Source organism: Pteropus medius, unplaced genomic scaffold (assembly GCF_902729225.1).
Source record: "Pteropus medius unplaced genomic scaffold, Ma_sr-lr_union100, whole genome shotgun sequence".
Taxonomy (NCBI): domain Eukaryota; kingdom Metazoa; phylum Chordata; class Mammalia; order Chiroptera; family Pteropodidae; genus Pteropus; species Pteropus medius.
Window position 1 is genome coordinate 878,952 of NW_024352789.1, and position 27,768 is coordinate 906,719.

The 27,768-nt window shown below is 63.3% G+C and overlaps 3 protein-coding genes across 5 annotated transcripts in view; all 3 read left to right on the forward strand.

Moving 5' to 3' along the window:
- The window catches only part of SHC1 (SHC adaptor protein 1), a 9,930-nt gene extending 382 nt beyond the window's left edge, over positions 1–9,548 (forward strand). Inside the window, exons 2-13 of one of the 3 annotated variants that reach the window (XM_039849802.1) lie at positions 3,181–3,348; positions 3,913–3,983; positions 4,488–4,551; positions 4,708–4,827; positions 5,065–5,118; positions 5,301–5,352; positions 5,523–5,649; positions 6,294–6,492; positions 6,579–6,648; positions 6,728–6,859; positions 6,999–7,284; positions 7,317–7,954. In XM_039849802.1, the coding sequence (XP_039705736.1) occupies positions 3,184–3,348; positions 3,913–3,983; positions 4,488–4,551; positions 4,708–4,827; positions 5,065–5,118; positions 5,301–5,352; positions 5,523–5,649; positions 6,294–6,492; positions 6,579–6,648; positions 6,728–6,859; positions 6,999–7,284; positions 7,317–7,473 (1,497 nt within the window). In that variant the 5' untranslated portion in view covers positions 3,181–3,183 and the 3' untranslated portion in view covers positions 7,474–7,954. Of the gene's footprint in view, positions 1–1,522; positions 3,349–3,912; positions 3,984–4,487; positions 4,552–4,707; positions 4,828–5,064; positions 5,119–5,300; positions 5,353–5,522; positions 5,650–6,293; positions 6,493–6,578; positions 6,649–6,727; positions 6,860–6,998; positions 7,285–7,316; positions 7,958–7,988 lie in introns of those variants that run through there. The other 2 variants (XM_039849800.1, XM_039849801.1) reach the window with 2 other exon arrangements.
- Positions 9,549–9,960: 412 nt separating this feature from the next.
- Positions 9,961–13,887, forward strand: PYGO2 (pygopus family PHD finger 2). Its single transcript, XM_039849803.1, has 3 exons — positions 9,961–10,279; positions 10,702–10,751; positions 11,172–13,887. The coding sequence occupies exons 1-3, from the start codon at positions 10,177–10,179 to the stop codon at positions 12,237–12,239; spliced, it is 1,221 nt and encodes a 406-aa protein (XP_039705737.1). The 5' UTR covers positions 9,961–10,176; the 3' UTR covers positions 12,240–13,887.
- Positions 13,888–14,694: 807 nt separating this feature from the next.
- Positions 14,695–24,119, forward strand: PBXIP1 (PBX homeobox interacting protein 1). Its single transcript, XM_039849799.1, is given in 12 exon segments — positions 14,695–14,798; positions 17,015–17,100; positions 18,574–18,718; positions 18,960–19,024; positions 19,097–19,262; positions 20,618–20,851; positions 20,941–20,970; positions 21,275–21,357; positions 21,458–21,589; positions 22,203–22,717; positions 22,719–23,399; positions 23,826–24,119. Coding segments are annotated over 12 exon segments (2,301 nt in total). The 5' UTR covers positions 14,695–14,716; the 3' UTR covers positions 23,908–24,119.
- The last annotated feature ends 3,649 nt before the right edge of the window (positions 24,120–27,768 follow it).

The window sequence follows — 27,768 nt, forward strand, 5'->3', positions numbered from 1 at the left end:
CCCTCCGAGACCCCCTCCCCGGAAGTCCCACCTTCCAACTTCAGGGGGCTCCCTGAACCCCGACTTGTTTTCTGTGTATTGCCGTCGACCCCACCCCGTCGCCCAGCTTTCCTGGAAGCCACACCCCCAAACATGCTTCCCAGCCCTCCTACAAGAGAGCCCACGTTCGTCCTTCCACTTCCCCGAAACTCCGAGGCGACGATTCTCCGCTAACTCCTGTCCATCAAAAAGCCTATCTCCCAAAGGCCCGAGCCCCATCCCTCAAAGAACTACTGGGTTCGAAGTCGTGAGGCCACGCCTCCGGGGCTCCGCCCCCCGCGGGGCCCGCCCCTTCCTTGATCCACGTCTCATTGTCCAGAAGCCTCGCCTCCTGGAAGTCTCGGAGGCGCGCGTCCTGGGGGACCACGCCCCCTCAGGAGATTTAGCTTTGTGCGACCCCGGTCTTCCCCTCAGAAGCTTTGTCTGCTATCTCAGGGCCGTCCTTCCTTACAGTCCCCTGTCCTATTTCTGTGTCGGGCCTTAGGCTCGGGTTTCCTGAGCTCGTGCGCTCCGTCGGGTGGGGAGTCAAAGGTCCCCTCTCTGGCTCTGGGGAGTGAAGAGATCAGAGGCTGCCCCTTCCGAGGGTGGACCTGCTTGAAGCGGGGGCTGGACTTGGGGTTTGGCACGAAGGTGGGAGAGACTTGCTCATAGATTCCCAGCCCCGCTCCCCGAGTTTCCCTTCCCAGAACCCGCGTCCCCCAGAAACAGCCGTTATGTTTCGTACCTGTACCACGGGATTTGAGTAGGGCCGTTTATTTGTTGATGTGTGAAAGGACCTGACGTTTTCTACCAGCAGAAAACCGTGTCTTGGAGCGGGTGTAGGGGACAGCGACCTTTTTGCTGTTTGATTTTTTTTTTAAGGGGCTGCTCGGCTCCCACCGCTTCGCTGGCTTCCCCTCCCCCTGGGTTTTTGTCTGGGCATTCCTCCTGGGCCCGCGTGCCCAGCGTTCCCTTCTGGAAACATTCCTGAGGCTTTCGCCATTTCCTGCTACTTCCCGCCGCTCTTGTCTCCCCCTCCCTGCCGGGCTGAGGAGGCGCACGCGGCTTCTCCCCCACACCCGGTCACCCAGACTCACAGCAGGCAGTCTCATGCCTGTGCAGATTTAAAGAGCCCTACTTCCGCTTTCCTTGCTCCTAAATGCCCACACCTGTTGGTCATCCCCTGCCTCTGGACCCTGCGGGCTCCAGCAGAACGCCCCTCCCTACAGGTGAAGACGTCTCGGTGTGTGTCCCAGTGTGAGGTTGTGGCTGAGGGCCTCCCTGGCGCTCTGGCCCTGAGCGCGGAGCCCGAGGAAACGGAGTGTTAGGATTCCTTCTCAGGGGCGGTGGCTGGAATGACAGCGCCACGCGGATGAGGACTAGGGCGGGAAAGGAGTTTAGCGCGGCGCCTAACAGGTTTCACGTGTGGTTTGTTAACCGCTGTAATCGTCCGATTGTTGCCTCTTTATCTAATGAAGCAGTGTAAGGGTAGGTGATTCCGGGGTCAGCCCCGGGGGTATATGTGTCTTATTTCTTTTGTGGTCACTTTCCGACTTTGTGGCCCCTTCAAGCAGAGCTGTGGCAGGAAACCGTGGGTGGAAAGAATGGTCCTGTGTCCAGCCTAAGCCCATCTTCTCCCGGCACCTCTTCTTCCCGTACTTAGCACAGATTTTTCTTCCGCCGCCTCTGTCCCTTCATGGTCTGTAGCTCCCACTTCTCCTGGAGACTGTCACTCTCCCACCTCCAGCCAGACTTCGCCCCTGTGTGAGGGGCACAACGCTCCCAGTGGACACGTGTGCCCTCCACAGTGACCACTGCGAACGGAGGATGCGGCTCACCTGGCAGGTCCAGGGGAGCTGGCCTTAGTGACAGTGCCCCGCTCCCCTCTTCTACCTTTGACAGCTGGCTTTGCTAACTAGGCCTGGGAAAGGAGGCCATGAGAGTGCTTGGCCGAGGCCACTGTTCCTGGCAGGGTCGGTGCCACCGTAGAGAGCAGGGCCGCACCAGCCCGCCCTCTGCTCTCTCTGATGCACCACCCAGGGTGGACTTCGTTCCCCGTATCTCGCCAGCTGTGCCCTTCCTCTCGGCCCCGCTCCGCATCCACTGGGACCGCTCCCTTCCTTTCCCCGATTCTTTTGCTCCTGTCCACAGCTGTTGTAACAGAGGATGCTAATGGCCCCGGCTCCCTGGGGCCAGCACCCCATGGTGTGGTAGTGGTGGGGTTGGCCTGGGCTGGAGGATGGGGGAACTTGAGTGTTCAACCAGGACAGGAAGGGAAATGCTGAGCTCAGGGGTCCCCTCCCTTTTCCACCCCCAGCTGCCTCTGTTTCCTCCCTCGGCTTCCTGCTCCCTTCGGCCACCATGTCCTGTTTGGATTGATCAGACCCCTTATCCCCCTCCTTTCCTTCTCACTCCTCCATCCTTCCCTCCCACCCCCACTTCACTCCTCCCCGGATTACTAGTTGTTTGTATGGGGGCCGGCGGTGGGGACTCAGCCCCTCTGAGCCTGTGAGTCAGCACTGTCCTCGGGATTGGTCTCTCCCCTGGGCTCCCCGCCCCTGGGAGGAGCCAGGCAGCTCTGGGTCCAGCCTGTTCTTCTCTCAGCCAGAGAAGAGGCTCTGCGCTGGGCGGGGATGGGGCTTGGAAGTACCTGGGTCTGAGCTGGGGAAGCCGGAGGAGCTGGAGCGGCTGGTCCCTCTCCCTCCCCAGGATCCTTGAGATCCCTAGGCCATAGCGGCCGATCAGGCCAAGTGCCTGGGGATGCCCCTGCCTGGCCCCCTTGCCCTGACCGGCAGGGGGGCCGGGCCGGGCAGCAGCCTCCCTCTCGCTCCAGCCATGGATCTCCTGCCCCCCAAGCCCAAGTACAACCCACTTCGGAATGAGTCTCTGTCATCGCTGGAGGAGGGGGCTTCTGGGTCCACCCCGCCAGAGGAGCTGCCTTCCCCATCAGCCTCGTCCCTGGGGCCCATCCTGCCACCGCTGCCTGGGGACGATAGTCCCACTACCCTGTGCTCCTTCTTCCCCCGGATGAGCAACCTGAAGCTGGCCAACCCGGCTGGGGGGCGCCTGGGGCCGAAGGCGGAGCCAGGCAGGGCGGCTGAGGATGGGGAGGGGACCACAGGGGCAGCTGTGCCAGACTCAGGCCCCCTGCCCCTCCTCCAGGACATGAACAAGCTGAGTGGAGGCGGCGGGCGCAGGACTCGGGTGGAAGGGGGCCAGCTGGGGGGCGAGGAGTGGACCCGCCACGGGAGCTTTGTCAATAAGCCCACGCGGGGCTGGCTGCATCCCAACGACAAAGTCATGGGACCTGGGGTTTCCTACTTGGTCCGGGTGAGTGAACATCCTCCCTCCTGTGCCCTCCCAGATCCCTCCAGTTCCCTGTCACTCTGGCTTTGGGGGAGTCTCTGTTGCCCTCCTCTTCCCCAGCAACTCCCTCTGTTTCGGGGTGCTCTGTTTCTGAAACCTGTCCTGCTCCCCTGATTCTGCAGCCCCTTCCCTCCCAGCTCTGCCCAGACTCCGCTTCCTCCCTGTGACTCCCCCACCCCACCCCCACCCCGCCATGCTTAGCATGATGTCCAGCCCGTGGGAGGCCCTTACTGTTGGAATGAGTGACTCCTGAGCGTCCCCTCGGGTCCTCTCCCCCTCCTAGAGATGTCACCTCATCCCACCCAGTGCCTGTCACTGCTCTCTGGATTCTCTTCTAGGTGCATGATGTCCTCCCAGCTTGCCCTTCCCATCTGTCCCCATTCTCCGTTGTCACAAAGTGTGTGTTGTGGGCTGTGGCAGAACTTCACCTCCACTTCCGTTAGGGACCACGTAGAGAAAACTCCTAGGACCCGTTGGGAAGGGTTGGGGGGAGGCGGCTGACTCGTTACCCTCCCATCCTCCCCTCAGTACATGGGCTGCGTGGAGGTCCTGCAGTCAATGCGTGCTCTGGACTTCAACACCCGGACTCAGGTCACCAGGTCAGGGGGCCTGAACCGGGGAGCCCGGGGGGAGGGGGAGGGGAGGCGGACACTTGGTGGCGCCAGTCGTGGCTCGCCTTTGGGTGGTAAAGGGGACCGAGAGAAAGTGAGGGGAGTGAGTCTGAGTCTGAACGAAGAGGCAGCTCTTCCTGCATCCCTCTTCCTCATCCAGGCTTGGGAGCTGGCGGGGAGGTGGCAGAGGCAGCTGGAAGCTGGAGCTTGAGTGGAATATGGGGGTAGATGAGAGGTGGCTGCTGCCTTTGGGAAGGGAATGGGACGTTTGGTAGCTGGAAAGGGGTGGGGCCAGCCCATTGAGGCCCTAACCCAATCAGCCAGGAAGCGGCCTCGGTGTCATCAAATATTAAAGGCCCTTAATTCAATCCACCACGACAAAGAGCCTGGAGTGCCCCTGGAGTGTGGCCTAGCCTTCCCCTCCCCCAGCCCTGTGGCAGCCCCAGCCTAGTGGGAGGCGGGCTCTGGGTCTGAGTACCCCTCTTTGCCCAGGGAGGCCATCAGTCTGGTGTGCGAGGCTGTGCCAGGTGCTAAGGGAGCAACAAGAAGGAGAAAGGTACCTGGGGTCGGTGGGGCTAGGGGTGCTGCTGGGACCTGTGGAGGGGCAGGCGAAGGCAAGGTTGGGATGTGGGGACACAGCCAGAAGGCAGGAGCATGGGGGTTTTGGGGGTTGCGAATCCCCAGTTTCTGAGCCCCTCGGGCCCTTCCTTAGCCCTGTAGCCGCCCGCTCAGCTCCATTCTGGGGAGGAGTAACCTGAAATTCGCCGGAATGCCGATCACTCTGACCGTTTCCACCAGCAGCCTCAACCTCATGGCCGCAGACTGCAAACAGGTTGCTGGGGCCGGGCAGGGGGACCAGAAGTCCCAACGGGAGTGGGGAGGGGGACCTGGCTGTGAGGGTGAAAAACTGGGAGAGGCCAGTAGGGGAGGAGGAGACTAGGAGGATGGTGAGGGGAGAAGTCAAAGACGAGGCTCCAGGGTCCTGAGCCAGGGGTGGGGGGCACTCGGGTGCGCCTGAGGCTGCCTGACACGTGTCATTCCCTCCTCCGTCCCCTGCCCTAACCCTCAGATCATCGCCAACCACCACATGCAGTCTATCTCGTTTGCGTCCGGCGGGGACCCGGTGAGTTGCGGAGCAAAGGTTCTTGGGGAAGAGTAAGGGGCGGGGCTTGGGAAGACACAGGCCAGAGAAACGGCTGTGCTGGGGTGGAGGTGACCCCCGGAAAGGACTGGGACCCGGGGGTCGCGACTGAGGTGGGCCTGTCAGATCGAGCTAATGCGCCTCTTCGACTCTGTCCGCCCCAGGACACAGCCGAGTATGTCGCCTACGTTGCCAAAGACCCAGTGAATCAGAGAGGTGAGGCGTGGTGGGAGCGCTGGGTGGGGGGGGGCACTGTCTGTGAGGCAAGTGAGCAGGACCCAGGGAGCTAAGCAGGGGCTCCCGCCGAGGAGGACGAGAGCCCCTGTCCGTGCCTCCTGCCAGCACCCCGCCTCAGAGCTCACCGGCAGCCTCTGCTGTGCCCCCAGCCTGCCACATCCTGGAGTGTCCCGAAGGGCTCGCTCAGGACGTCATCAGCACCATTGGCCAGGCCTTCGAGCTGCGCTTCAAACAATACCTCAGGAACCCGCCCAAGCTGGTCACCCCCCACGACAGGTGAGTGGGTGGCGGGGAGCAGCTCGTGGGCCCCAGAGCCGATTGGGATGGTGGCTCTGTTCTTCCCACGCTCCTGCTCAGAATGGCTCCGGGAAGGAAATGACCCGTGTGCCCCTGCTTCCCGCTTCCTGCCATTCTCGCATTTCCTGTGGCCATCAGGAAGGGCTTTCGGGGCGCTGCCCGCTGCGGTGCCAGTGCGTCCCTGTTTGCTCGTGGCTGGCCGCAGTTGGTCCCGGATCTGACGCTGCAGCCTGGCCCCGGCTGGGAGCGCTCTTCACTCCCACGGCCTGGCGTCCGGCGTCGCTCTTTCTTGCCCAGTTCTCCGTCCTTAGTTCTTTGCTTTCGTGCCCCTAGAAGCCTCAAGAGTTTGAGGAAGGGAGGGTGGCTTTCTGTTGCGAAGCCTTGGGCTCACCTTTCACCTGTGGCCCTCACTCTCCCCATCTATAAACCTGGGGAGGGAACTAAGGCCTACCTTCCAGGGCTGCCAGGAGGAAGGCATGATTATTCATACTGACGCCCAGACGCCCGGCCTCGGGCCTACCCCGCCCCGCCGGGCATCCCTGGACATCCCCAGACATGGCCGCTGTTCCGTCCCCGCCTGTGTCCTCCCACCCGCGCTCCTCACTTCCTCCTGCCCCTCTCAGGATGGCTGGCTTCGATGGCTCGGCTTGGGATGAGGAGGAGGAAGAGCCACCTGACCATCAGTACTATAATGACTTCCCGGGGAAGGAACCCCCTCTTGGGGGCGTGGTGGACATGAGGCTTCGGGAGGGAGCCGCCCCGGGGGCCACCCGCCCCACCCCGCCCAGTGCCCAGCCGCCCACCCAGCTGGGAGCTACGCTGGTAAGTGGCTTGGATAGAGGGGTCTGGACCCCGGATAGGAGTGGCTCGTTAGGGCCTCTGGTCTCATCTTATTTTTGTCCCTTCAGCCTGTGGGGCAGCCTGTTGGGGGAGACCCAGAAGTCCGCAAGCAGATGCCACCTCCGCCACCCTGCCCAGGTACAGAGGGGCTGAGGGACAGCCAGGGTGCAGGAGGCAGGGCTGGGTCACTGGACAGCCTCCCTTGCCTCCTCCGCAGGCAGAGAGCTCTTCGATGACCCCTCCTATGTCAACGTCCAGCACCTGGACAAGGCCCGGCACGCGGGGGCGGGCGCCGGGCCGCCCGGCCTGGCGGTCAATGGCGGCGCGCCGCGAGACCTTTTTGACATGAGTGAGTGCCGCTGTTCTCCCTGCGTCCCCGAATTCCGCTCGGTGCCCCTGGCTCTGTCCTTCAGGCCTCCCCCCAGGAGACCCTGGGGCCTGGGCCTGGGTTGTGCCAGCTGCCTTTCTTGGCCCTTTTTGTGCTCCAGAGCCTTTTGAAGATGCCCTTCGGGCGCCTCCCCCGCCGCACTCGGTGGCCATGGCCGAGCAGCTCCGGGGGGAGCCCTGGTTCCACGGGAAGCTGAGCCGGCGGGAGGCTGAGGCGCTGCTGCAGCTGGACGGGGACTTCCTGGTGCGGGAGAGCACGACCACGCCCGGCCAGTACGTGCTCACCGGCCTGCAGAGCGGGCAGCCCAAACACCTGCTGCTGGTGGACCCCGAGGGCGTGGTGAGTGAGGCAGGGCCGCGGGTGGGGTGGCCCAAGGGAAGCCGCAGTGCCCTCCCCGCAGCCTGCCCTCCCCGCAGCCTGCCCTCCCCGCAGCCTGCCCCGGCATTCCCGCCTCCTGTTTCCCCGGCCGGCTGCCTCTGCGTGGGCCTCCCCGCGCTCAGGGTGTCCAGCACCGCTGTCCATGGGCTCGGGGTTCCCTCTTTCTCATCCCTGATCCTGAGCTGGGTCCCCTTTAGTCCTGGCCAGTCCTCACACCCCCAGACTTGACGCCCCGGAGAGCCAGGTGCTCATCTCACCTGAGCCTCTTGTCACAAATGAGGAAAGCATCCTGGAGAGGTTGCGATGCTCAGTGTCGCATGGTTACGGGCTGGATACCCTTGCAAGAGGGGCTCCCTCCCTCCTCCTCCGCAGGCTCGGCCTGGCAGCTGGTCCCCTCAGAGTCTTGCTCTCTCTTCTGCAGCAACATCAGCCTCCTTTCCACCTCCTTTCCTCCTGTGTCCGCCCCTGAGACTTGCCACCTTCCTCCAGGGCAAAGGAGGAGTAGGCATCCTTCAGCGTCACAGTTTCCTGATCTGCCCCCTCCCAGGGCTGGCTGGCTGTAGCTGCCTCCTCAGTGAGCAGGCCTGACAGCCCCGCCCCTGCCAACCTTTTCTCCGACCTCAGCCCTCTCTACTGTCGCTTCCTCAGCCTTGGGACCTGAGGTCTGATGTGCCTCTTCACCTGCATCCACCCTCCCCCTTCCCATTGCCAGGTTCGGACCAAGGATCACCGCTTTGAGAGTGTCAGCCACCTCATCAGCCACCACATGGACAATCACTTGCCCATCATCTCTGCGGGCAGCGAACTGTGTCTACAGCAGCCTGTGACCCGGAGGCCATGACCATGACTGTCCCAGGTGCTCTCCCGGAGAGCCTTTTGGCCCCTCCCACTGCTCCCTGACTGGCAGGGCCTCGCCGGGAGTGTTCCGCAGGCTCAGCCTCTGCGTCGCAGCTGGGGGTGGCGTGGACACTGGGTTCCGCACCCGGCTGAGGGGTAGGCCTCGAGTCAGGAGCCTGGGGCAGAACTTCCTTCTCCCCAACCTCACCAAAGTATTAACGTAGAAGTGGCCCCTTGCCCAGGGCCTTTCCTGTGCCAACCTGTTACCCCCTTCCCCAGGCAGGTGGATGCTTGAGGCCCGGGCAGTATGCCTCATCGTGGGAAATGTCCTGTGGTGACGGTCACCCTAACAGGGAATGGGGAACACATCACACCTTCGGTCTACCCCTGGGCTCAGGGTACCCCAGACCCCTCTCAACAACCCTCCCTCCCAATGTTCAAACTTTGTGCCTTTGACCATCTCCTGGGTCTGAAGATATTTTATGCAAAGAGTTCTCAGGCCCCTGAGGTCAAGGATAGGAGTGCCGAGACCTTCTTGGCTTCTGGGACCCCCTCCGGTTTAGGTTGGGAGAAGTGAGGCAGGAGTGGCAGCCGTCCCCTCTCCCTGGGCCTGTGTCACCCACAGAGATTGCCTTAGAGCCCCCCTCCCGGCCAGGGGGGAGAAAGACCCCTTCTTTGCTCAGTGCCTCCTGGTTCTGGCCCCCGAGCCCAGCGGTCTGTATATACATTTCGGTCGCTCCCGCCCTCCCGTGTAGCGTGCATGTTATGTTCTACGCCAAAGTGCAGCCCTTCCTCCTGTCTCCACCCTACTTCCCCTTGGGGAAGCCGGAGGGTGACCGAACCTGGGCTCCTGAACTGTTAGCTCTCCCAGGTGCATTCTGTGGAGGCCCAGCGGGCATTGAGACTCTGAAGCAGTAGACAATCCCCGATGCCATCCGTAGATTTGGAGCTGCATTTATTTTTTATTTTATATGCATATATTTTAGGGCTGTAGATTACTTTCCTAATTTGTTTTCCATGGCTTATTCTTGAGCACAAAGCGATGGTAATCGATTACACTCACAGTCACCTCTTTGACTTTTCAAAGCCTTTTACAACTCTTTGGCGTTGTCCTCACCCCGGCCTGAGGCGGCGGGGGGCTGGCATTGTCTAAGAGAGACCCTAGGCGGAGAGAGTCAGTCCTGAGCTAGGACGAGAAACACTCCGGCCTCTGACCGCGAGGCTGGGAGGCCAAGCGCGGCTGCGGAAACTTACAAGCTGCGGCCACTGAGCACCTCCCACCGCCGCCCGCCGCCCGCCCCCAGGCCTGGCAGATAAGGGAGAGTTGACCGTCTGAACCCTCGCCGCCTCCTTTTTGCTGTTTGGATGTTTTCACGGGTCTCACTTATACCAAAGGGAAAGAATCTTCATTAAAGTTCGTATTTCTTCTACCTCGGCCTCTTAGTCCCTGTCGCTGCCTGTTTTTCGCCGCGGGCCCTCGGCGGCGGGACCCACCTGGCCTCGTTGGGGCCGGGCTCCAGCGGGACGCCGCCCGCGACCCCCGGGGGTGTGTGGCGGAGGTGTGTCGGGAGGGCCACGGTCCAGGGGCGACGTTCGCGTCTGCAGAGGGGACCGCGGTCACAAGCGGCCAGCCCTCCTGGACGCGCGCCTGCGGCGGCCCCTCGGCCCCGGGTGGTAAGATCTGGCCCGGAGGCAGCGGGCCGCCGCCGCCTGTCCTAGGGAGCTGGCCCGCGTCGCTACCCCGTGGGACGCGCCCCCCCCAGTCGTGCAGTGGTACGGTCCTCCCTCGCGGGGCTCTGGGAGCATCTCGGCCAGTCCCCCCCTCGCCGGCTCCGTGGTGGCGGCCGAGTCGAGTTCCGGTTCCGGTGGCTGCGGCCGCGGGCGGGCGGTGAGGCTGGGGCGAGCGCGCACTTGGCGCTTCGGCTCGGCCCCTGCCCCTCGCCCTACTCGGGGTGGCCGCAGCGCGGGGGCTTGTGTTGCCCCCGACTCCCCTTCTCGGCGATGGTGCGAGCCGAGGGCGCGTCCGTCCCCCGCCGCCGCCGCTGACCCGGGTCCCCCACTCCATGGCCGCCTCGGCGCCGCCCCCACCGGACAAGCTGGAGGGAGGTGGCGGCCCCGCACCGCCCCCTGCGCCGCCCAGCACCGGGAGGAAGCAGGGCAAGGCCGGTGAGGGCGCCGAGAGGGCCGGGGGCTGGAGACGCCCGGGACTTGGGGACCTCGGAGGGGGGCCTGGCGGGCGCGGGGAAGCGGGGGTCTTTAGGCCGAGGGCCCCGAAGAGGGTGGGTGGGTGAACCCCTACAGGGTTGGGGGCAGGTGTCATAGATTGAGGACCCTAGGGTTTGGGGGCATGTGGAATTCAGGAGCCACTCGAGAGTCTGGGTGTCAAGACGTGGGATGTCTCGTTGAAAGGAAGAGGCAGCTGAGAGGGTGGTCGGACAAGTATTTTTCATACTCCACTTTTGTCAGTGTTTGTTAAGTAAACGAGCAGCGGACGGTGGAGTTGGAAGCCTTGCTCCGAGCGTGGGAGGAGGGGGGTTGGGGAGGCCTCAGGGGAACTTGTTCGTGTCTGCCCTTTGCTGCTCCCCCAGGTTTGCAGATGAAGAGCCCAGAAAAGAAGCGAAGGAAGTCTAACACTCAGGTGAATGGTGGGGGGCGCGCAGGCCTTCCCAGCAGCCCCTTCCCCGCCCCTCTCCCACTCCAGCGTGTTCGTGTCTTGGTCAGGGGTGAAAAGCTGTTCCTCTTCCGTTCTGGTTCTTTCCTTCAACTCGCTAACAAAAGGGGGCGGGGGATGAGATGATTTGGCAAAGGTCTCATCAGTCAGGAGTAGAACCTTCCTCTCCCATTCTTCCTGTCCTGGTGCCCTCACGATGACACCACTGGCCATTTACCTTTTCGGGGTGCCAGAGATTGTGTTCAAGTGCACGCCATCCTCCGCTCTCTGTCGCATCCTCGGGTCCGTCTTGGCTTCAGATCTGAGTGGGCTGGATCCAGCCTCCAAGGTGTGCGTTGTGTTTCTGGTGCCTCCCTCCATAACCCCTTCCTCTCTGTCCCCCGCTAGGGTCCTGCCTACTCGCATCTGACGGAGTTTGCGCCGCCCCCGACTCCCATGGTGGATCACCTGGTTGCATCCAACCCTTTCGAGGATGACTTCGGAGCCCCTAAGGTGGGGGGCACTGCTCCTCCCTTCCTTGGCGGTCCTGTCCCCTTTGGAGGCTTCCGTGTCCAGGGGGCCATGGCAGGCCAGGTGCCCCCAGGCTACGGCACTGGGGGTGGAGGGGGTCCCCAGCCTCTCCGGCGACAGCCACCCCCTTTCCCTCCCAGCCCTATGGGCCCTGCTTTCAACATGCCCCCTCAGGGCCCGGCCTACCCAGCCCCCGGCAGCATGAGCTTCCCCAGCCAGCCCTTCAGCCAGCCCCTGGGCCAAAGCTTTAGCCCTCCTGGTGGACAGATGATGCCAGGCCCGGTGGGGGGGTTTGGCCCCATGATCTCGCCCACCATGGGACAGCCTTCTCGAGGGGAGCTGGGCGCCCCCACTCTCCCCCAGCGCTTCGCCCAGCCAGGGGCGCCTTTTGGCCCTTCTCCTCTCCAGAGACCCGGTCAGGGGCTCCCCAGCCTGCCCCCCAACACCAGTCCCTTCCCTGGCCCGGACCCCGGCTTTCCGGGCCCTGGTGCCGAGGATGGGGGGAAGCCCCCGAACCCGCCTGCCCCCACTGCTTTCCCGCAGGAGCCTCCCTCGGGCCCCCCGGCCGCCACTGTTAATGGGAACCAGCCCAGCTTCCCCCCAAACAGCAGCGGGCGGGGGGGCGGCACGCCGGATGCCAACAGCCTGGCACCCCCCGGCAAGGCAGGCGGGGGCGCGGGGCCCCAGCCCCCTCCCGGCCTGGTGTACCCGTGCGGCGCCTGCCGGAGCGAGGTCAACGACGACCAGGACGCCATCCTGTGCGAGGCCTCGTGCCAGAAGTGGTTTCACCGCGAGTGCACGGGCATGACCGAGAGCGCCTACGGGCTGCTGACCACCGAGGCCTCCGCCGTCTGGGCCTGCGACCTCTGCCTCAAGACCAAGGACATCCAGTCTGTCTACGTCCGCGAGGGCATGGGGCAGCTGGTGGCTGCCAACGACGGGTGATGCTGGCAAAGCGGCCCAGGGAAGCGAAGTCCCGTCCTGCTCTTCCAGGGTGATTGTGTCCCTGTCTGGCTCTGGGTCCTTGCTGCCACTGGCTTCCCATCCCCCTGGGGGCAGAAACGCAGTGGCTCCTGGGGGCAGAAGAGGAACTCAGGTGGGCGGGCGGAGGAGCCTGGATCGCTCACTTTTCCGGAGACTTTCGCGTTGAGATCTACGGAGATCTACGGAGATCCGGGAAACCAAAGCCCCGCCGAGCAGAGCCATGTTTCGGTGGCTGTCTCTGGAGGCCTAAGGATATGGCCGCGAGAGAAGAGAGGCCGGGGGAACATCTGGAGGGCAGGAGGGTCCCCTCTGCGGATGATGGGCGGTCCCAACACCCGTGCCTAACACTCCTGTCCAGCCCCACAGCTCCAGCCTTAGTTTTTGGAGTTTAAGAGTTAACAGGTTTCTGGCCTGAGGAGTTGGGGGTCCCTTCCCATCGCTGCAGTAGCCCTCCCGTGAGCTCTGGGAGACAGCTTTAGGGGGTCACGGGGGAATCTTCCTTTTTCCCACCCTCCCCTTGCCTCCTCTGATACTGGCTGGACTCCTCCCCCTCAGAACCAAATAGCTTAACGAAGCAAGAGAGTTCTCAGCCACGGCCACGGCCCTTCTTGGTGATTTGGGGCTTCGACAGTGGGTAAGAGACACGGTCGGGACATACCTCCCTCATACCAAAGTCACTGGTCCTTTCTCAGCCTCTCTCGTGCTTTTCTCCTAATGACCATTTTGCCAAAAATTGGGATATATGGTCTGACAGACCAGAATATGTGAAGTTAAGTTTGGACAGCCCCGGGAGCCTGGACTCGGTGCCCCCCGCCCCCACCCGTCAGCGATGGGCTTCAGCTTCTTGGGCTTTCACTCCCTGTCTCCCTGGCTTGATCAAAGGCAAGCTTGAAAAGGGTGCAGAGCCCTCATACCTCATTTCTCCTGATGCCGGGATCCCCGTCACAGCCTGGGGTGGGGTTTGGGGGTGGCATGAGACCCTCATCGCCGAGGTAGAGAAGCAGTCTGGGAACTGGGTGTTCTCCCTCCTTGCGATTCTTTTTATCTTGGGCCTGGTGAGCGAGCAGCTCCCGTACCTGTCAGCCAGAGTCCTGCACTGGGCTTTGTTTTTATTTGTGAAGCACTATCTGCCAGAGATGGGCCTGGGGCTTGACCAGGAGCCCCTCACAACTGCTATTCTGCACAGCACAGTGCGTGCGCACATTCCTCGGGGTGGGGAAGGCAGGCCGGGCATGGCCCCAGGGGAGTTGGTGGTCCCCTGGATCCCAGCACACGCGGGCACGTGAACACCCGGTCAGCAGCCTCGGAGGCTGAAGAATAAAGGAGCGGCTCTGGGCTTCTCTTCCAGTGCCCCCTCCCACTCTAAGACAGCAGAGAGGGCAGCCCCCTGCTGCTCAACTGCAGTTGTGTTCGTGGTTCTGTTTGCCCCTCTTATCTGTTGCTATTTTTGTGCTGTCTTCCCCCCTTCTGCATTTTGTAAAGTGGTTCTTGGGGGGGACCTCTGCTCAGTCCCTCACTCCACTACTTTTTGGAAGAAAGTAGGGGCGGCAGAGATGCAGTGGTGGGGGTCTTTTGTACCGTTGGGTTAATAAAATGACTTGAAAATCCAGACAGGGACTCCTTGCTGTTCCTGTGCTGAGGTTGGAATGAACCATTCATACAGGGAAGGGCACCTGCGGGGGAGGGCTGAGGGCCCCTGTTAATGAGAATAGCAGAAAGATTGGGCCCTGGAGCTGGCCCTGGTACAAGCCACCCAGCCCCAGGAGTCTTGTGTGCCCCACCCACCCGTGTCCCTGCTGAGGACCGGTTTCTTTTCTGAGCACATTCCTGGGCTGGGCCTGGAGCCAAGTGGGAGCTTTGGCTCCAATGCCTCAGGGAGACAAGTGCCAAGTTAGCGGCTCTGGGTTTGGCGCCCACCCCCCAGCCCCCAGTTGTTTGGATTAGGAGTCAAGCGTAGCTCCAAGGGTGGAGGAAGGGGCTGCCCCTGGTCTAGCAGATGCCAGTTTGGGTTGTTTTGAGACCCCTCTTTTAAAGTAGTAGCAGTGGCATCCTTAAGCAGCCTGCACTGGAGCAGGGTGGGGAGGGGGGCGGGACGGCTATTTCCTACCCACGATTGGCCACCCTCCCCTCCCCCAGCCTGCAGCTGTTTCTGTCTGTCCTGGGACCAATCTGGCCCCTGTCCCTGTCGTCTTGGAAGATGCCACCCTTTGTCTTTCAGTTTGGAGTCTTCCCTCTAGGAACTAGACACTGAGAAAGGAGATAAGGTCACCCAAAATTCAGTTTGCTGGAACCCCAATCCCCACCGGAAGGTTAGCCCGGGTTTAAGGGCCATGCAGCTCCCCCCTTCCCCGCCCCTGGCTCTCAACGCCAGCTCTCATTGGCCAAAAGTTTCCGCCCCCTCAGGGAAGTTGACTTCCCATTGGCCAAACCGTGGTCACATGACCGCCCTCTTTTCAGAGGCTGGGAATCAGGGGAGGCAGCAACAAGTTCAGCTGCAGACCGAGGCGAGAGCTGGGCCAGGTAAACCCCTAACGGGGAGAGGGCCCTGGGTCTGCTGGGGGGCGGAGGGTCACGGGAGAGGAAGGGTTGGCCTCCGCCAGGGACCCACGGAGCTGCTTGTCACTGCCGGCCTGGGGAAGGGGGACCATGGACGGCTGTTTCCAAAACAGGAACTTGCTCTGAGTCCCCCAGGCAAGGACTTGCGGCCCTAGGTCATTTGCTTTAGAGGTGTAGGGGTACAGCTCTTAGAGGGATTGCAGTGAGCCAGACCAGACTTCCCAGCCTTGTACGGAGTGGGAGAGCTCCCCCTTTAGCTGTGTTTTAGAAATAGCAGAAGCCTCTGACAATCCTTAGAGGATGTTTTTGTTCTGTCCTGCGGGGGGCGGGAGAAGCCAGGGGGTAGCGGAGGAGAGGGCGGGTGGAGGTGCGTTTCCTTCCAAGTGGTGGATGAGAAGGAAGAGATGTGAGGACCCAGGCAGAAGGGTGCAGATTAGAGAGCAGGAGGAAGGGACTTCCTAATAAGGCGGTGGGAGGTTGCTTGGGAGGACGGGATCTTTTGGGATCTTGGGAGAACCCAACCAAGAGAGAGGTGCCAGGGCTTAGAACCCCGAGTGCAGGGGTTCCAGTCTGTCTCCTGTTTGGGTCTCACAAGCGTTTGTCTTGTTGACCCAAATACCATTTCTGGTTTCCATGGAGACACTGGGTCTGACATCACTGGTTGCCATGGTTCCTGGTTCTGGAGGACCTGAGCAGGCTGTACATAGCCAGGGATAAACAGGGACTTCAGCCTGAGCTGCTGCCACTTCCTTCCTGCCACCACCTGTCATCAGTCACACGCAGCAACTGGGGATGGGGAGAGGATGGCAGCGGGGGAGGGGCCCGAGAGCAGAGGCGGCACAAGGGTGGCCCCCGGATGCCGGTAGAAGCCGATCGGGGTGTCCCGTGGATTTGGTACGGGGAATCTTCACAGCTCTCTCCTGTCTCCTTGGGGATGGGTGTGTGTCTGGGAGGTGTGGGCATCCGGGAGGACATGGCTCTGTCCCAGCTGGGTTCTCGAAGGGCCGTGGGAGGTTAGCAGGGCACCGTGCAGGACTTATATGTCTCTCAGGGGCAGGCGCAGCGTGTGGTTCCCGAGGTGGGCCTGCCGTCTGTCCGCCCACGCTCGCTCCCGTGTCCCAGGTTTCCTGAGTTCTCCCCCACCTGTCACCCTTCCAGCCCCTCAGTCAGGCATCCGTTATCCTAGGACCCGAGGGGCCAGTCTGAGCCTTGGACGGCGGGGTAGGCCCCTCTCTCCTTATCCCGCACTTCAGGCTCTGGAGGCTGCAGAGAGTTCCCAGCCCCACCTGCCGAGTCACCGTAGTTCGGCCGGGCTGGTCCACAGCCCCGATTTTTGTCCCCGCTTTACCGGCCATAGTCTTTCCACGGGATAGCTGCCTAAAGCCCTTCTCCCAGTCACCTTCAGGTTCCCTGAGGTGAAACTCTGGGGACCGCCGAGAAGGGAAGAGAATTTAGAATCGGGGCGAGGGCGACGGGAGAGCCGCCGAAGGTTCGTCCAGACGGAGCTCAGCAATGCCGGTTCTCAGCCCCGGCTGCACGCGAATCGCCTGGGAGGATTTTTATTTTTCTTTTCTTCCTTTTTTTAGTTTGCTTTTTGTCTATCTGGGAGGTTTTTCAAAAGACCTGTGCCTGAGCCTGATGCCAGTTGAATCAGGATCTTAGGCGACTCCAGTGGGCGGCCAGCGTGGAGAACTAGACCACGCAGAGGACCGTGGCGGGGCTCCGCGAGGCAGGGCCGAAGGGGGCCTGGGGTCTCGTCCTCTCAGCCCTGGGGGAGGACGGAGCGACTGTGGGGGAGCCTGGGGCGGTGAAGGGAGGGCTGGACCGTCTTCCCCACTCTTCTTCCCTGCTGGCCTTTGCGAGTCAGACCAGTACCTTTCTGGGCTTCCTCTGCCCTGACCACAGCGTGAGAGAGTTGGCCGGGTTATTCCCCAGAGCCCTTCCAGTCCTTTGCTTCCTTGACCTCTCAAGGTCAGTTCGGTTTCCCGAGGCCCCGCTGTTCCCGGGACAGCCGAGCTACTCTGGCTGTCGCAGGTTCTGATCTGCAGGGCGGGCACTGCCCAGAAGCGCTGAGGTGTTAGGGTCAGAAGGCCTGGAACCAGGCTGTTTCTAGAAGCTACTTGAGAACCCAGGGCTGTTGCCTGCTTCCCGCCTTCCCTGAGGGGACCTTCTCTCCGCAGGTGGCACCACAGCAGCCTCGGGGACCTTGGCAACTATGGCCTCCTGCCCAGACTCGGACAATAGCTGGGTGCTCGCGGGCCCAGAGGTAGGAGAAGCGGGCCTGGGGGCCCGCGGAGGAGGGATTCCTGTGGGGCCGCTTTCTGGCTCTGGCGGCCCCCTGCTTCCCGCCCCCGCTACTGGGAGAGGAGCTCTAGTGCTGGGGGCGGGGGATCAGGCCCCCAGGACCATGCCCGGAAAGCAGGGCACCCCTGGGGCAAGCTGAGAGGGGTGGGGGGACCAGCCTGAGCCTGAGCGGAGGTTCTGAGGCCGCAATGGGAAAGGCTTCCCGGAGGAGACTGCGAGGGGGCCCGGTGGTTGAGGGGGCGACGTGGGTCAGACAGTGCCGAGTGAGGTTGGGGGCAGAGGCCGAAGGGCCAGCTCAGGCCTCATCCCTATGCAAAGTCACCGGAGGGCCCCGAGTGGGTGTCAGGACACTTGCCGTCTTAGGCGAGGGGGAGCCAGTGCGTGGGCTCGGTCAGTCCCGGGGAGAGAGCCCGCCATCCAGGTAGCAGTTAGTGGGACAGGAGCCCAGTGCAGCCCTGTGCTGCCGAAGCCACTGAAAAGGCAGGACAGGGACCGAGGGGCTGGAGGAAGTTTGTTACGGACTCCAAGCCCCAGGGGCTTGATCCGCTGGGAGGGGAGAAGCTGAGGAGCTGAGTTAGGGCATGGAGTCCCTTGCCCCGGAGGAGCCCATCGGGGGTGAGGAAGCTGACCTCGGGGTGACACTCAAGCAGGACCCACAGGCTGGGGCTCACCGGTGGAGGAGGACAGGCACCCTGCTCTCAGCCAGAGCCCTGGGGTGCCTTTGCTGACAGCAGGCATTTCACCTCGGTGTCCTCCCCTATAAAAGGGGGTTGCGATTCTTGCCTCGTGGAGGTGGCCGTGAGCGAAAAAGGGATTGAAAATTGCAAAGAAGCATGCTTATTCCTGGAGGGATGGCGGGAGCCGGGGATGGGGCGAGCGGGCCGGGGACCTGCTGAGGCGGAGTGTGCAGAGAGGAGGGGCTGAGCCTGGACAGCCCAGCTGGGAGCACCACGGGGACACACTGTTTGTGGCCGGGTGGCTGGGCCTCTGGGAGCGGCCACTGGGAGAGCTAAGCGAGGCGGGTGGCCCGTGGGGATCATGACTGGGGCGCTCAGGTTCCCGACCCAGCAGACCTTGCTCTCGCCATCCTCCCACCTCCCAGCCGACAACTGGGTCGGTCGTTTGTGGGGAGGGAGACCCAGGCTCTGTCTAGCCAGCTTCTGGGTCGGGGGCAGGTTCGTACAGGGGTCCGGTGCCTCAGCCCATTGGTGCCTCCTCGTTTCACAGAAACTTGGCGAGGTTAGGGAAGGGCCAGACGTGACACCCCCCCTGAGCCGCCCACCTCGAGTCAGCTCACTGCTGGACCGCTGTTTCTGTGACGTGCGGCTCGGGGTTCCTGGGCAGTGCAGCCGGTCTCAGGGACCCCGGCAGGCACCCCGTGCTCCCGATTTTGTCCTTCCCCTGGAGCACCTCCTGCTTGTGCCCCTCCCCACAGAGCCTGCCTGTGCAGACCCTGGGCCCGGAATCCGGGGTGGGCCCGGAATCCGGGGTGGGCCCAGAACTTCAGAGCACGCCCCAGGCCCCTCGGAGCCCCTTCAAGGCAGATAGTGAAGAATTAGATGGGACCTCGGACGGCGCAGGTAACAGGGCCTTGCTGAGGGTGGGGCGGAGTCATCCACCCTCTGTGTTCTGGGGTCCCCCGTTCCCTCAGGAGAAGGGAGGCCGGTTAGTCTCCCACGTCGGTCTCGGCTTGTTTTTCTTCACTCTCTCCCGGTTTTTCCCTGCCCCTTCCGACCCGGCGGGGCCCGCGGGAGCCCGAGGGCTGTGCGGGAAGCTCCGTTGGGGGCCGCGGTGGTTTCCTCAGCCCTTTCTGCATCGCAGAGACCATCTGCCCGAGTGGGAGCGCCCGGTCTGACGCCGTCCTGCCAGAAGAGGCCGAGGTCAAGGTGAGGACCGTCCCTTGGGGAGGGAAGGAAGTGGGGAGGGCCCGGAGCTGCTCACGGCTGTGTCTGCAGCAGGATGTCCCAGACGAGGATGGTCGTGGTGTGGCGTCCCCGGGCCTAGGAGACACAGCGGCCCAGGGAGACCTGGAGGAGACCCCCGTGCTTGCAGACCTGGCACCGGACACACAGGACCTGGAGGGCCAGAGCCTGCAACAGAGCCTGCCCTCATCCGCCAGCGCAGGTGAGAGCCCTCCTCGCCCCCCTCTGTCACTGTCCTTCTGGGAGGTACGGGAGTAGGATCAGCCATCACTGCTGAGCACGGCTCTGGGCCAGGCCCGAGGACGTAGTAGCTTGGCGCCTAAGTTACATCAGGGGGTCTTCACCACCATCCCTGAGGACACCGAGGTTCAGGGAGGTTAAATGACTTGGCCAAGGTCATACAGGTGTAAGTGGCTGGGTCCAGGCCTGCTTGACCCTTTCTCTCTGCCGTGGGGGCTCCTCGTCTTGCCTTTAGAGTCAGCTGTCTTTCCCCGACTCCCTTCTATGGGGCAGGTCGGGGCCCGGGGGAGGCGGGGGTGGGGTGGTTCAAGGCCTATGTAAGGCAGACCAGACTGAGCCGAGGTGGAAGTCAGCCCTGTGAGGGGTGCAAAGGGAGGTATCCCCACAGGAGGGGAGGGCGGTTCAGCGGGGGGCAGGCAGAGTGGAAAGGAGAGGTAGGGACAGCTGGGGAAAGCTTCCCATTGGGGATGATGCTTGCGTGGAGCCTGGAGCAAAGAGTAGGCTTTCGGGAGGTAGGTAGGATGAAGGGAACGTTCCAGCCCCGTGCTGCAGCATCAGCAAAGGCCTAGGGCCGCCTGTCCGTGCTAAGGAGGCTGTGCCGAGGGTGATCCATCTCGGTCAAAGGTGACAGGGCCGAGGCGAGGCCGGGCCCAGGCCACTCAGGAGGCGAGGCACCTGCAGTGGTCAGGCAAAGCCCCCGAGGACCTGGACTGAGGCAGACACGAGGCGCGTGGTGTCTGGGTGCGGGGTGAAGGCCGGGTTGGCTGGATGGCGGCAGTGCGCCTTTCCCCGGACTGGGGGGCAGCAGAAAGGAACCAGTGGGGAGGGCAGCGTGTTGAGTACTTGATCCCGAGGGACACCCAGGTAGAGGTGACCAGCGGGCAGGCAGGCGTCGAGGCCTGGAGCTCTGGGAGGCCAGGTCAGGTGTGACGGGTTAGGGAGTCGTCTCCTGTGGGGGCCGTCTGCGGTGCGGCTGAGACAGTGGGTGACTGTGCACAGTGAGGGGAGCCGAGATGGTGGCGGGAGACCCACCTTTGCGACTGGGAAGAGCAGGGAGGGTCCGAGCAGGAGTGGCCAGAGCTAGGACGGACAGGGAGGCGGTGATGGAGCTCGACGTGGGGGGAAGGTGGGTGCTTTTAGGCGGGAAGCCGCCCTTGTAGTTTGCAGACGGATAGGACTGGCCCCTGCCTCAGCCTGGGCTGGCGGTCATCGACTCCACCTGCCCGTCTCTGCGGCCAGGGCTGGGGGCCTCTCTGCGTCCCCTCCCCGCCGGGTCCCGTCTCTGCAGTGGCCTCACCGCCTCTGCCCCTCCTGCAGCCTGGGCTGAGGGGCAGGCCCACTGCACCAGCAGCGAGGACGACACGGATGTGGACGTGGAGGGGCTGAGGCGACGGCGGGCCCGGGACCCCAGCCCTCTGCAGCCTGTGGCACCTGCGTGGGCCGAGGACCAGGCCCGCGGGGAGGGCGCAGGCGGGGAGCTGGGCCTCTCCCTCAACATGTGCCTCCTCGGGGCCCTGGTTCTGCTGGGCCTGGGGGTCCTTCTCCTCTCTGGTGAGTGGCGCCCCCGCCCACCCCCCGCCTCAGCCCCTCCTGCCCTTGCTCCCCTCCGGGCCTCGCCATGCCTCTGTGTCTGTCCTCAGGTGGCCTCTCCGACTCCGACTCTGAGAGTGGTGAGTGGGGAGGGCGCTGCTCCCTCGTGTCCGCCTCCCCCGTCCTGAAGGAGGCCGAGGGGGCGGCTCTCTGGTCAGACGCAGGGGGGCTGGAGGCTGTACCCTAACCGCTCAGTGAAGCCTCGTCGGGTGCTCGGGATAACCCTGGGCTGTCGCTGGCTGGAGCTCTCTGCGTGGGTGGGTCCAGGCAGAGGAGGGTGCATGTGATGCATGTGTGTGTGTGTGTGTGTGTGTGTGTGTGTGTGTGTGTGGAAGAGTGGGCTCCCGTGTGCCCGGGCTGGGCTCAGACGTCGCTTCCCCACAGGGCCCGCCGAGGAAGTGGAACCGCGGGTCTCCCCAGATGCCGTGCTGGGTGCTGGGATGCTGGGTGCCGTGGGGGATGGGCAGGTAGGCGTGAACGTGTCCATCAGTGTGTAGGCCTGGGGGGGGCGCGTTCAGGACGGCCTGGGCGTGGGGCAGGGTGGGTAGCCGGCTCCTGTGCCCTCAGGATGGCTTACGGCAGCAGCTGCAGGCCTCAGCGCTCCCTGACAGTGTCCCCGACCTGCAGAACATGGCCCTTCTGCTGGACAAGCTGGCCAAGGAGAACCAGGACATCCGGCTGCTGCAGGCCCAGCTGCAGGTGGGCGGGAGGGGCCGGGCCGGGCCGGGCCGGGCCGGGCCGGGCCGGGCGTCTGTCCTGGTGCCCTCCCCCAGAAGAAGCTCCCTGTGTTTAGCCGCACGCCTTGACCCTGGCCCTTTCCCACTGCGCTCAGGTCATTGTCCTAGGTCCCCTCCCACTCCTCATGCTAGGGTTTAGGACGGGGCCGGCGTAGCTGTGTCATGGGCGTGCCGCCTGTGACTGGCGTGGTCTGCAGGGAGCACTGTGTGGGGAAGGATCGAAGGACCAGCCAGGGCGCCAGCGAACGAGGCTGTGTTGGTTAATAACGTCTGCTCCGGGCTGGAGGAGGGAAGCAGGGTGACGAGTGCCACGTACTGGCTGTCCTTAGGTGAATCGAAGTGTGGGCTTCTATAAGGACGAAGCAGCTGAGGCCTGTGATGGAATTTGGGGCCCCCCGAGTCTGGTGCAGGCTGCAGATGGGGAGGAGGATGAGAACCACATCCTCCAAATGTCCCAGGCCGTAAAAGGGGCTTGGGCCACCTGCTCCCCATCCTGGAACGGGACTGGGGTAGAAGGCAGCGGGCCCCTCCTGAGAGGACCCTCCTGTGTGCCCTCCACCCCGTGTCCATTCCAGGCCCAGAAGGAAGAGCTTCAGAGCCTGATGCGCCAGCCCACAGGGCTGGAGGAGGAGAATGCCCAGCTCCGTGGGGCCGTGCAGCGCGGCCAGGCCTCCCAGCGGGCCCTGGAGGCCGAGCTGCAGCAGCTGCGGGCCCGGCTCCAGGGGCTGGAGGCCGACTGCGTCCGGGGCACAGACGGGGTGTGCCTCAGCTGGGGCAGAGGCCCGCAGGGTGGCAGGGTCACCAAGGAGGAAGGCCCCAGGGGGCAGGAGCCGGGACCTGGCTTCCCGCAGCAGAAGGGAGGGCTAGAGGCAGAGGTCCAGGCACTGAGGCACGAGTTGGAGAGGCAGCAGCGGCTGCTGGGGTCTGTGCAGGACCTGGAGCGGGGCATGGGGGACGCAGGCCGCGGGGACCCAGCCCACACGGGCCTGGCCCAGAAGCTGCAGGGCCCGGAGGGCTGGGGCCAGCACCCTGGGCTCTCTGCCAATGCGTCGGAGGCCTGGCGTCACGGGCTCCCCTTCCAGAGCTCCAGAAAAGGAGAAGTGGGGGGCTGGGCGGGGGGCCCGGAAGGCTGAGCACTGGAAGCAGGAAAAGGAGGAATCTGGCCGGGAAAGCAAGAAGAGCTGGGGGGGTGGGTGGGACAGGGAGCCAGCAGGGCGGTGGCAGGAGGGCAAGCCGAGGGCGGAGGAGTGGGGCAGCAAGAAGGATGGTAGATGGCGGGGCCCCGAGGAGCCCCCCAGGAAAAGCGGGAGCCACCACCCCTCCAGAGAAAGGCAGAAGCACCCGCGGGGGAAGGAGGGGGCTGAAGACGGGCACGGTCCCCTGCCACTCTGGGCAGAGCTGTCCAGGCACAAGTACCGGGCGCCCCAGGGCTGCTCAGGCGTGCTCGAGTGTGCCCGGCAGGAGGGCCTGGCGCTCTTCGGCGTGGAGCTGGCCCCGGTGCGGCAGCAGGAGCTGGCCTCTCTGCTGAGGACGTACCTGGCGCGGCTGCCCTGGGCCGGGCAGCTGACTGAGGAGCTGCCCCTCTCACCTGCCTACTTCGGCGAGGATGGCGTCTTTCGCCACGACCGCCTCCGCTTCCGGGACTTTGTGGATGCCTTGGAGGACAGCCTGGAGGAGGTGGCCGTGAGACACACGGGTGACGATGATGAGGTGGATGACTTCGAGGACTTCATCTTCCGTCACTTCTTTGGAGACAAAGCCCTGAAGAAGAGGTGAGCAGCTATGGGGGAGTGGAGGGGTGGGGTGCGGGACAGAGGAAGGAGCAGGAGGCGGGGGTCTGAAGGAGCTCTGCCCCGAGTGAGTCTGGGGTCTTCAGTTTGAGGCCTTATCCCCACTTTTAGCCCCGCACTGGCTTCCCTGTAGGAACTTCCTGGAGGCTGCCCTGCTTGCCCGGAGCAGCCCCGGGGGGGTCCCCTTTGGGCTGGGCCCCGTCCTGCCCATCCCGCATGGCCCAGGGGTAAGGGACATGTCACCTCTATCCTGGGAGCGCAGGCCTGGCTCCCAGTGTGATGAGTGCTGGCTGCCTGTGTTGGCTGCCTTGGGAAGAATGGGGCCCCCTCTCCTCAGAGAGCCCCTCTTCATCACATGTTTTGACCCGCAAAGGCCACTTTCTGTCTCCACCCCGTGTCTCCCCTCAGGTCCCGGAAGAAGGACAAACACTTTGCGAGCCCCAGAGTTGTGGGACCCCGGGAGGAGCACAGCTACCACCTCAGGGGCTGAGGAGGCGGTTATCTGACCCCTGGGGACTGTTGAACTGCCATGTCTCCTGGCTTGGTCTGTGTCATTGGATGACCTTCACAGAGGAGAGCGAAACCACCCAGCTCTGCACCGTGCCACTTTTGCTAGAAAAGGCCTCAGCTGGGCCTGCCTTGCTGTCTATGCAAATGTATGCAAATGTATGCAATTAATCAGGGCCATGACCCTTGGCGGTCTGATGGTGTCACTGCAGTATAAAAGGGGCCCTGGTGTTTTGGGGGTGAGGGGTGGCATTCCTGGTAACTTTCCTTGTATGCTGTGTGTCATTAATGTGTGGGTGTGTGTGTGTGTGTGTGTGTCCGTCCCCAGGCTGGGCCATTTCTGGGTACCCCCTGCTGTGCCCCCTGGGGTTTGAGAGATGCTGGCCTGAGGCCCAGCTCAGGGCTGCCCCGGGGCTGCGTTAGATCCGCAGGCAGCTGTCCCCAGGGGGCGAAGTCCCCTTTCACCCTGGCTTCCCACGTGGCCTCACCTCCCGTTTGAGCTGCACACGCGGATCCCAATAAAATGCTGTTGGAGCCGTGAGGCTGTCATGTGGGCTGTGTCACTTGGGGTGGTCTAAGCACAGGGTCGTGTACTGCCGCTCCCCTGCCCCTTTCCTTTGTAACCCCCCATAGCCTCAGGCCCCTGGGGCCGGAACCCCTCCCCCGGCTCATAGCTGCCTGCCTGCTCCCTGCGAGGGTATGGGACGCTGGGCCCGCTGGGCCCTGGGCTCCGATCCCGGCCGAGTGACCTTGGCCCAGCTGATCTCCGGGAGCCTTGTGTTTCTTATTCTTAAAAAAGGGATGGAGGGGCTGGGGGAGGGATTAAATACAGCCATGAAAGCGCCACGCTTGGCCCGCATTTGGCACTCAAGTTATTTCGCTCCTGACTGGGTTTTGGAGGTGCGGTAGAGGAACCCCCCACAGCCAAGCTTCGGCCTGGGGAGGTGAGGGGGCCACTAGGTGGTGCCCTGGCTCCACGGTTGCTCCAGACCTCACCTCCCCCACTACTGGATGCCCTAAATCTCTGACCGCAGCTGCCGACCCGGGCCTGCCCACTGGCTAGCTCCCTGGGGAGACCCAGGCACCCTGGGCTGTGCTTCAGGAAGCCTGACTGGGCTTGTCGATGCCCTGGGTGTCCCTTCGCAAGCAAGCGTAGGGGACAGGATGCAAGTTGTGACTTCTCAGGTCAGGAGTGTGGTTGGTAAAGGGAAGGGGGCCTTCAGGCCGGGGTAGGACTGCAGCTGATAGCAAGTGCGTATGTGACACTACACAGTGCCACTCGCTGTTAAGGGCTGTGAGTGTGTCCTCTCGTTTAATTCAGCCTTGGGGCGGAGGGCGGCTGGGGGTGGCCCGGGGACCACTCTTTCTGTGGGGAGAAGGGCTGCAGTGTGACCCGAGGGAGAATTTCCGCCCAGGCAGAGGGTCAGCGGTAGGGGCCGGGGGCCCTGGAGACGTGCCTTCTGTTTCTGGAGAGGGAGCGAGCACGGCTTGGCCAAGGCCAGGGTGTGGAGCTGGTGTCCTGGCTCTGTGGACCATTGTCCCTCAGGAGGAAGCCATCTGCCCTGTTCAGCCTGCTCACCTGCTGCAGGTGGGGAAAAGGACGGGTCGGGAAGAAGGTGGGCAGGATGCTGCGTCTGGGCTCAGGGGAGGGAACACAAACTGGCCTCCCCCGGGGCTCCCAGAGGGCGTGGACTCTCCCTCGGGGCTTGTAGGGCTCATTTCTAGGGCCCGTTTCCTTCGTTTGCATAACGGACTCTTCAGGGACGCTAGGAAGTCCCCTGAGGCCCCCTCGTCCTCACCCACTCAGGAAGTAGAGATGCTGAGCTGGAGGTTTCTGAAACCGCTAAATCGGGGGGGCGGGGGGGAAGAGCCAGGAACCCACGGGGCATGTCGGGGAGGGCCAGGATCCCAGGGACATTGACCATCTCCCTGGGGCGCCCCGGCAGGTGACCCTCATGCCCATCACACCCGTGTACCCACAACAGCGCTCGTCGAGAGGGCCCCCAGGTCCCAGGATGTCCTTGACCATGGGCCAGCGTGTGGATGAGCCGAGGCGGGTGCACAGGGATGGTGCTCCCCGCTCCCCACCGGGCTTGGGGACAGCTCCTGGCTGGCTGGGGGACACGAAGCCTGTGGGCAGACCCGTGGGGCCTCCCGGGGAATGCTGGGTCCCCCGGGGTGAGCGCTAGGCGTTTTTGCCCTGTCCTCTGGGAACTCCCCCAAGTCAGAGCTCAGCTCCAGGGGCCTTGGGGGAACCACCAGAGAAGGGGAGAGGCCCTCTCGCGCCTTCCCCTCTCAAATGGGAAAATCCTGCTGCCTCTGACCAGTCCCCAGCCCTCCCTTCCCAGCTGTCCCTGGTGCCACCTCTCCCTCCCCTCTTTCCTCCGCCTCGCCCCGCTCTGGGTGGCTCTAGGCACCCACCGCACTGAACCTCGGCTCAGCCTTCTCACCGACGCCCCCTGGCTCCCCCTGTCCCCCTGTCCCCCAGGTCCACCAGGCCCCCACCTTTCCCCACTGCTTCCACTCCCACCCATCCCGGGGTGACAGGGTGGGGGCGGCGGCTAGAATTTGGTGGTGGGTCACCGGAAGCTCCTAGAGGGTCAGAGGCATGTGTTCCTTATGAGAACTGTTCCAAGACCCCCTCCCCCTGCTGGGCCCAGGGACAGACGCTGGCCTGGCTGGCTGTTGCCATGGGAACCTCCCAGGGCCACCCTGGTGCGGGGACTTCTCATCCTGTCTTGTTCTGGGCTCTCCTGATGCCATCGCACTTCACATGCTCACAGCAGATCAGGGACACTGGGGGGAGGGGGTGCGGGGGATTGAGTTGTGCTTAAACCGGCGACAACAGGTCCCTCCCACCCCACTCTACTTCACCGCAGCCGCTCCGACCTCTAATACAGAAGCCCTGTCCTGCCAGTCCTCCGTGCATTGTCTGGAGTTCCCGCCCCACGCGCCCCCTTGCTGGTCTTCCCTTAAGGTCGCTGCCCTTGGCCCCGCCCATGTAGGACGAAAGCAGAGCCCTTCCTCACTCACTGCTCTTTATTCCGGGCCAGGGGGCGGCCCGGCCCAGCTCCTGGCTAACTAGACCTTTGGCCTGGGCAGGCTTTGGGATCCGAAACCGAGTCTCGGGGCTGCCCGGCGGCCTGCCTAGGGCCTTGGGCAAGATGCCCCTGGCACGTGAGGGCTCAGCTTTCTCATTAAAGCGGAAACCGTCGAAAGCCCCTTCGTAGGTCGTTCGTTGTGAGGATAAAATACGTCGCTCAAAGATAAATGGAAATTTTCTCAAACTGCAGAATACTGTAAAGACAGTATTTATTTTTATTTTCCTTAAGCTCTAAGGGGGCAGCTGGGGCCTCTGTGAGCTACTGATGTGGGAAGAGAGGGTGTTGGTCCCCAAACCTGCAGCAGCAGCTGGGAGGGAAGAGACAGCGAACTAGCCTCCAAGTCCCAACACAGGTGCTGAGGGGACCCCGATCCCTGTCCCTGAGGTTAACTCTGTTAGTTCGACACAAAGCAGAATTTTAAAAGTATCTCTTAATGATGCCAAGGAGAAGTCCGCTGAGGTGACGAGGGAGGAGGGAGTGGCCTCTGAGCTGGACCCTAAAGGACGATAGGATTTGCGATGGGGAGGGGATCTCAGATGGGATTCAGACTGAAGCCTCAGGGGAGGATGGAACGGGCAGTGGCCAGAGGGCTAATTTCGCGTTTGTTCGGGAGGAAGCAGATCCTCCCACAGGCCAGTGGCATGTCTAAGGGAGAGCTTTACCACAGGAAATGGGGAGGGGTGCCCCTGAAAGCCTTCGAGGGGCAAGGGATGCCTGTGTCGCTGGTGGCCAGAAGGATG